This window comes from Nilaparvata lugens, chromosome 6 (assembly GCF_014356525.2).
Source record: "Nilaparvata lugens isolate BPH chromosome 6, ASM1435652v1, whole genome shotgun sequence".
In the NCBI taxonomy this organism is placed as follows: Eukaryota; Metazoa; Arthropoda; class Insecta; order Hemiptera; family Delphacidae; genus Nilaparvata; species Nilaparvata lugens.
In genome coordinates, this window is record NC_052509.1 from 19748279 (window position 1) to 19757475 (window position 9197).

The window sequence follows — 9197 nt, forward strand, 5'->3', positions numbered from 1 at the left end:
GATATTCAAAGTCAATTTATTGATTCACTATTCACGCTGAAATTAAACAGTTTATAGTAAAACTAACATTATCGATTCTGAATCGAGATTGAGAATCGACTTTTGAATTTCAACTTTCAGCAATTTTTGAGATTCCAAGTTCCAAGTGGCAAAAGTGCCGAGTGCCGAGTATCTGTGAGAGTGAAAAATGTTAATTTTACATACATTTTCATTTTTATTTGTTCTTAAGAGCATTTGAAATGTAAATTTGAGTATATGAATTCTATTAATAATGTTCTCAACTTCAAAAATGAGATCATTTTGAATCTTACAGTTCTGTTTCTTATTTTGTAAAATTAAGGTTATATTGAATTTATCCTAAACAAACTAAATTTATGTGAAGCATTTACTCAAAATGATTGAAATATCTGATGTTCAAAGTGAGTAATTAGTATGAGGTATTCAAATTGATATATTAGTTGAAATTGTTGGTTTTATAACTGGCATATCGTTACTTGTAGGCCTACAGATAGTATGCAAAATATTGAAGCAATTAGTTTTATCTTTTGTTATTTTATGTTCCTATTATTTTTTTTTCTAGCCCTTGATTATAGCTAGGAAACGGCTTAAGGATTTAAAATACTAGGTTATAAGATAATGTTTCTTCTAAAATTATTGTTTCTGTAGTACAAAGTTGAATTTACGGTTCTCGCTTATAACATTTGTATTCTGGAAAATTTCCTATGCAATTCATTACATTCACTATTCAATGCGTTATGCATTCCACAAGACTTTATCAAATTATTGTTTCGGATATTTTTTATTAAAGTCAATTTCTGTGTAAACCATATAGCCTACTAAACCAAATGATGTGTTCTTTCTCAGCTCTGATTAACTGATTGTGATCTTCACTATTTTAAATGTCACAATAACACAGTACGAATAGGTCTACCATTATAAGATGATGTATAAACTTATGTTTATACTTTATTACCGTATTATATTTTTCTCTTCTAGAAATTGGCGTCGGTCTTGCCGGCTTTGGAATATTCTTCCTCTTTTTGGGTGTTTTATTACTTTTTGATAAAGGACTATTGGCTATCGGAAATGTAAGTATCCTTTATGATTACTCAAGCTAAAACTCATCTTTGAAACAATCTATTTTATTGAAAGCTCCACATTTGGAAATTTAAACTAAAGACTAAAGGCAGTTTGGAGGCCCTTTAAAAACCTAACGATATAAAAATCTTACTCAGGGACGAGGCATTCAGGCCAACTCAGAAATAGCCATGTCATAATGGGTACCAAATTAGATAATTTATTATGGGCTATATCTGTGTTTGACTTGAGACGTAGACTAGCACATGATGCCGCGGCCTCAGCGTTCTGTAATGATAGAAAAATTCGGTGGAGCTTATTTGTTCAGCTTAGTACGGGCCATTCAGCTTTACACGTAAGAGTTAGACCTTGGTACTCTTGAGGCCTCACACGGCCTCTTATGGGGTGGACTGTAGACTATACGTATCATACTTTGCTCGTATAATATGTCCCATAGGAGGCAATTACTTTTTGTTTTGGCCATTACATCCTCCTATACTTGGTGTATATCAGTATGATACAGCATACTCCAGCTGCCCATAGTGACATTCACTACCACAACACCACGCACCGTGAGTTGTTAGATGTCCCCAGGAGAGACCTCCAGGCCGATCGCACGCCAGTTATAAGATGTCTACCTTTAAATTCTTTTCAACAAGCTGCCTCCTGATGTGAAGCAGTTGGATGAAACTGCCTTCAAGATAGCCGTCAGGAAGATGCTGTGTGACAAGGCATATTACAGTGTAAATTAATTTATAGGTGATAATTTTAATTTTTTACTAGAAACAGTCATGGGATCGCTGCCTTCGGATTTCGGAATAGATGTGTTTTTAATTTTATGACGCCATTGATACCACAAGTGTGGGTGATTGATGAAGCAGAAGGTATCAAAGGTATATAGTCACTTGAGAGCCCATGCGTTCTGTAACGAAAGAAAATACCACCGAAAAATTCTGTCCTCAAAATATGGATTGATCTTGAGAACGTTTATTGGTTTATTTCTCATTATACTCTGACTGCAATACACTATTAGATACGAAAATAATGGTTTTTGTCAAGAAATACATTCCTTGAAGGTTTTGCATGATTTATGCCTTTTAGGTGGGCATAAATCCTGTGCCAATTATTAACAAATAATACCAGACGAAATGGGAATCAAACTCACGGTCGAAACAGCGATAGCATACTGAAGGAGACTGACACTCCAGCCATTAGACCACACCGGCTCGTCAAACCTCATTAGCAGCTAGAACCTAAGACCAATCACGACCAAATATATATTTTCCAAATTGAGGACTTCTGATTCTACAAAATATAGAATTCTTCCTATTCATTTTTATCTTCACCTTATTTGTGTCTTGATCAATGATTGGTTGCTGCCAGTCAACGATGTATCAGTGAAAAGCTATGACTGCAGAGCACAGAGGAGACTTTTCCTTCTCGGAAAGACTTGAGTTTCTCGTGCAATCACGAATCGATATCGTACAGCAATCGATATCAACAATTATGGATCATTGGACTGATGTGTAACGTACAATAAGGCGAGAAAATTCTAAAAATGATCTCTGCCGCACAGAGAATATCTTGACAACATTCCACGTCATGAACGTATCTCTGTAGGGATATCTTAAAGGCAAGGGAACCGTACACGTCCTACAACAATACATGAACTAAAATAGAACATTAGAAACTCAATCACTACCATTAGGCTATACAAGATTTGCTACACTGTCATTCCAGAGTTTCCGTAACAGACTGTTTACGTCATCTTAGGAAGTAAAGAGGCACTTAGGACATTTTCACTATAGGAACATGAATGGATTATAGTTGGATACATATCATGTCATTAGTAATCTACTATTTTCATGAATTTATTCGTAAAAATTGAATAATTTCAAAATTTTCTGTTGCCTTGCAAGACCCTTTATTGCAAATCTCTTGTTGTTAATGCTCTACCTGACTGTATGACGCATGAATAAATGAATAATTTTGTTGCAGATTCTTTTTATTGCTGGTCTAGCCAGTGTTATAGGTCTGGAACGCACATTTCGCTTCTTCTTCCAAAGGCATAAAGCTAAAGCATCGGTCGCATTTTTTGGCGGAATTGTAGTAGTCCTGCTAGGATGGCCTCTAGTTGGAATGATGCTAGAAACCTATGGCTTCATACTTCTTTTCAGGTACAATTACAAAACGGTCCTACGATAAAAGTGGTACAGTCTTGTTTTTCACTTCTCTTTCAATATCATAAAGAGTGAAATACGTTTCAGTATCATGCTCGAAATAAAAAATGTTTAAGATCTTTAACATCTTATTTCTCCATTATTACTGAAGAATTCCAATTGGATTGATCATTCGATTGTATTGATTGATTGAATCAATTATTGTCTAGACAAACGCAACTTTTTAAATAATAATCTTTAACTACATACAAAACGCATGAAAAGAAAGCTCAACAGATTTTGTTATGCGTTTTGTATGTAATTAATGATTTTTTTAAAGGTTGCGATTGTCTATTAACTCATTTTACATATTTCTCTTCGAAATTAAATTTTCTACAAGTTCTGTGAAAAGATATTTTGTGTTTATTGTACATTTAACATAGTAAATCTGCTTCAAATCTTAAAGGAACCTGTTTTCGGGATCAAGCTTCGTGTATTTCGTCACATATCTTAAAAATCACTGTTGCTACAGATCTGGAAACGGTAATTTCAAGTTGAAGCTATGAAAAATAGAACTTGTATTGCTTTTTTACAACCTGCTATTTGCATTCAGAAAACTTTTCTCTTCCCAACCAAATGATAATTAGATTAATTTCCATTCAATAGAATCGCGAATGTTCTGATATACAATGATTGACAGGTATCATTGCACCGATTATCTATCAATGTCTCTATAAATAATCTCTAGAGAGACAATCCAAACTGTTTGGATTGTTATAAATAAAAACTAGTTGCTTGATTAAGCTTGAAATATGTTGAAAAATATGTGCATTGTTACATAATTACTTCAATTTTTCTAAAACGTCATATTTTATGATAATTTCTAGTTTTGAATTCGAATTATCTGTTATTTCCTGACGGTAATTCCATTTTTATATGCATTGCATGATTAGCAGATCATTATTAAACTAATTCAGAGAATTCATGTATAAATAGCATGACAAATATTTTTGTTTTTTTACAGTGGATTCTTCCCAGTTGCAATAAACTTCCTCAGAAGGGTACCAATCCTAGGAACATTCCTTAACCTCCCAGGAATAAGAACGGTGAGATAGCTATTCAATGTTTTCCATATAATAATAAATTATTTTCTAGTAATAAGACGTTCAATGAATTCAGGTGTTTCAATGGTTCTTAGTACGTTAGAGTTACTGATGAAAAGTTTGGATATATGGAACGAAAAACGATCAAGTTTGCTTTGTTATTGATCTTAGCACGAGTGATAAGGTCAGTCAGTCGCTTCTTATATAAACAGGAATATCCCGGAATTTATGAGGCAACCTTCGAAATTACAGTCATTCACTGTCCTGATGACGGTGAATTTAAATGTAGATATTGATGTTCAACCATATACCTATTTGTAGCACTTGTATCATGTACTACTTGAACCCGAGTTATAAATGTCTGTAAATTCACATTTAGTGAGTCTTAGGCCTTATGTACATCAACAGATACCAGAAACAATAAGAAACGTTTCTTGCCCGACTAAAAATTATTTTTCAATGTAATTAAAATGAGTATCCACATCTACCGGCAATTGACTGCGCTTCACACGGAACATACAAAACGGCTAATATATCGAAGAACAGCATTTGCTGTATTTTTCATCTTTCTTGCATATTTCTTTTGGATTATTTGAGACAAAATAAAGAAATAGATAAAGTTTTAGGCAATAGCTTGTTTTACTTTTTTAAATATTGTATTTCTGTTCGCTTCAACCAATAAATTAATATCGATAGGTGTACGTATGAGCCTCATATTTCATCGCTATTCACTCTTCTTATCCGGCCTACTGTTTATTAAAACACACAATAAAAAACCATCAAGTACGCTTTATTCCGTTTCAATTCATCGACAGCCATTTCAAGTTTTTCATGGCAACATTAGCCTACTAGTTTCAACTCTAAGGGCCGGTTTCCGAGCTCGGGATCTATAAGTTCTGGACTTACAGAGTGCAGGACTGAAATAAGCTCTCGGATCTAAATCGACTTTCTGAGTCTGGGTTTTATCTTCTAAACTCCGGGGTATATTGAGTTCTCGACTTATTTGAGTCCAGGACTTTAATGTAGTAAACATGAGGGAAATTCACAATATTTTGCTGTTTTATTGTTGGCATCATAGCAAAACGAAAACAGCTGATTGCAGCGGGATAATTCAAACTATTTGAATTATTCTTGCTCTACAAACTATTTTGTGAAAATACCTTTTGATTTCTTTGTAGGCCTACTACCTTTGTAACCTAACCTTTTAAAAAATGAATGAATAAACATTTCATTTTACGTTAATTATGCTATCATTGATCCTAACCAGTGATATTGTTTGAAAACGTATTTGTTTTGAAAAAAAAACTGGAATAATAATAATTTATTATTGTTACAATATTAATATGTTGAATATGACATTGATTAATAACATTCATATTGGAATATAAATTCCAAAGCAATGCTTGTATTACTTTCCTTAAACATTTTTAGGTTATATCACATTCGTAAAATAAGGTTAGTTTTTTACGCATAATATTCTGATACAATTTTATTGCAAAATAAACTTGCAAACTATTAATTATGAATTAAGATGGACTAATCCAAATAATTTGGGTATTCCATGACATCTATTTTGCTTTTTATCTACTCCAAAACAATAACTGAATTCTGTTTTTCTCAGTTAAGTCTAGAACTTAAATTTAAACCCTACCTCAGTCGAGGGTTTAAAATTACGCTGTTTTAAGTTCTGGACTTGACGATTTTTCCGAGTCGAATCCTCGACTCGGAAAGAGGCGAGAATCTAATTCAAGTCCTGGACTTATAAGTCCTTCACTCAGAAAGCGAATTTATAAACTCCAGGGTCTAACGTGATCTCTAAACTCCAGAGTCTATTTAAGTCCTCAACTTCGTTAATGCCCTGGCTCGGAAAGTCAATTTCCTGATTCCAGAGTTTAAAACCAGTTAAAGTCTAGAACTTAGCTAAATCCCGAGCTCGGAAACCGGCCCTAAAGGTGCGTACAGACTTTCGCTCTGCTCCGCAATCGAACGTCACTCGAGCAGATCGATTGATGATCAACCGGGGAGCAAGAGTGGAACGCGAGAAGAGCTAACATCTCCCGTAACGTTCATGATCGGAGCATGCGTGGAGTGTGTTGGAGGCGCGTATATCTGTACGCACCTTATAATGGTTCTTGGTAAGTTGAAACTAGTCATGTTGGAATGAATAAAGGGTACTTGATAGTTTTTTATTGTTTATTTAGCGATATTGTATTTCAACGCTCATTTTTCCAAGAAAATATTTTGGATAGACTCAAAATATTTGAATATTTCTGTTGAATCTTATTCCTTCGCAGACCATTCATTTCTCTATTATTTTATTTTCTCATTTCTTTCTTGTATCGAAATATTCCAATTTTGTCTATTCACATGCTTTTATGTTTTTCCCCAGGTTATGAACTATCTCGCTGGCGATACGGGTGATCAAAACTAGAATTACACTCTGTTTCCAAATGTTACTGTGTCAAGTGCTGTAAAATCTTACAGACTTTCTTTCTGTCCCCAGATCATGGATCGTCTTGCCGGTGATTCAAGTAGAACTATGGTGTGACAGTGACTTTCTGTGTCTGTGACAGTGTTGCCAAGTCAATAGAAACTTATGTCTTAAAACATTCATGTCAAACGTTCAATGTTCTCATTCATGTTCAAACATTCATATAACATCTTATTGTTATTAATGTAAGTACCATTATCATTCTGGTATTGTCAGCTACTTAGATTATTAATTACATGAGCATGCTAATATTGTTCATAACAACTGTATTTAAATCGTCGATCAATGTTTTTGTATTTAATACTGTAACATTTTTACTGTAACACTTTATAATACTATCGTATATGTAATTGTATTATAGAACAATATTCATCTCTATACGAGAATAAATTTAATCACTGAAATAATGCATTGTCAACAAAAAGGATGAATATTGAGGTGACCAACTTAACGATTGATGATAATTACCAAAATTAATGTTCTTTCAAAAAATATATTATGATCTTTGTTCGGAGAATTGATTTGCTTATTGAATGAACTAGTCATGCATGCTTAATATGTTTCCTTCTTCTTGTTTTTTATGTGTTTTCCAATACAAAGAAGAGTTTATGTTGATTTTCTAGATTTTAATTTTTGTTCAAAATGTTTCTATTTTGCCTAGTAGCATCAGCTCGTTGGTTGAAACAGAGTAAGAGAAAAACAAGAATCGCCTTGCGTTATAATTTTTGTGTCACGAAGCTGAAGCACTGAGAATACAAAGTAGAATGAAACGCGTACTCGACATTGTAAGTACTGTAGATGAATTAGTTGATATTTCTGTTCTCAATCAGTGCAGTAAAAGTATTTGTGATAGGCCTACTATCCACTGATGATAAATATATTACCGTATCTCTTTTGACATTCAATTGCATTTCCCTATATAGGATTTTGCCTTTTTTACTTTCCTTGCCCTATTACCATAGGTAAGGAAAGTATTGCTTTCCGAAAAAAATAAGGTACCCCAATTTCTATACGTTTCAAGGTCCCCTGAGTCCAAAAAAGTGGTTTTTGGGTATTGGTCTAAATGTGTGTGTGTATGAGTGTATGTGCGTCTGTGTACACGATATCTCATCTCCCAATTAACGGAATGACTTGAAATCTGGAACTTAAGGTCCTTACTTTATAAGGATCCGACACAAACAATTTCGATCAAATGCAATTCAAGATGGCGAAAATGTTGCTAAAAACAGGGTTTTTCGCGATTTTCTCGAAAATGGCTCCAACGATTTTGATCAAATTTATACCTGAAATAGTCATTGATGAGCTATATCAACTGTCACAAGTCCCATATCTGTAAAAATTTCAGGATCTCCGCCCCATCTATGCAAAGTTCGATTTAAATTCCCAATTATCACGCTTCAGATACAATTTGAACAAAAAATTCCAAGCGGAAAAGATTGAGCATGAAAATCTCTACAATTAATGTTCAGTAACATTTTCACCTGAAACTCAAAATAAGCTCGAAATTCAAGAAAATGTTATTATTAATTCAATTGCTAACTGTTGGCAACTGTTGATTCTATTAAATCTTACACTATGAAGAGATAGCAGACTTCGTGTGTCTCCAGCGTTATTGGATCTTTGCATAGTGGACTCGATGCGCGTGAACACTAACTTCAGGTGTTGAATTTCTATAACGGCAAGGAAAGTTGTGTGAGTGCGCCACACCAGATTTTTATGTTATGTTTTGTGAATTGGCATTACATTCTGTAACTTAAATACGGAACGAGGTTTTGATTCTTGAAAAGAAGTATTGACGATTAATACTATTTAGTAATTAATTGTGACTATTAAGTAGTATTATAATTATGATACTCGAACTCACACTCATTTCCCTGTGTAGGTATTGTTATTTATTATTTTATAAATTGGTGAATGAATTGACATTCAATTTCCTATATGGATCTATTGTTTTCAGTTAGATAGTTTTTGAATATGTCATTGCATTTGAGGTAAATTTCTGTGATTTCACAGAAGGCCATAGTAGCCTCATATTAATCAGTTGATTGCAAGTTCAAACCAAAACAGTGATTGTAATGACCATCGGCATAGTTGGCTAACTCTCAACAATGCGTCAAGAGCAATTCAACAGGATCTGACTGTTTGAGTTGACATTTTTGTAAGCTGATCAAATGAATGAATGTGATGCTTACATTGTAAAGAAACTATTATTGACGTAGCTCCTTGGTGATCGATCTATAGTTGCACAGTCTAACGGTTTTGTTTCAATACTAACGAGTCATAATATCAGGCTTAGGATAGTTCTAATACAAATTTAACATATAAAATACAGTTCAATTGAATAGCAGTTGGCATGTACTACCACGA

At 33.7% G+C, this 9197-nt stretch overlaps 1 protein-coding gene across 2 annotated transcripts; it reads left to right on the forward strand.

Moving 5' to 3' along the window:
* The first annotated feature begins 86 nt into the window (after positions 1–86).
* Positions 87–7347, forward strand: LOC111054102 (vesicle transport protein GOT1B). Of its 2 annotated transcripts, none has more exons than XM_022341066.2 (5): positions 87–419; positions 997–1088; positions 3076–3254; positions 4261–4342; positions 6843–7347. In XM_022341066.2, exons 1-5 carry the CDS (start codon positions 395–397, stop codon positions 6885–6887), a joined length of 423 nt encoding a protein of 140 aa, XP_022196758.1. In that variant the 5' UTR covers positions 87–394; the 3' UTR covers positions 6888–7347. The 2 variants fall into 2 exon arrangements, with proteins under 2 accessions (XP_022196758.1, XP_022196759.1); XM_022341067.2 differs by having other exon boundaries at positions 124–419; positions 6729–7347.
* The last annotated feature ends 1850 nt before the right edge of the window (positions 7348–9197 follow it).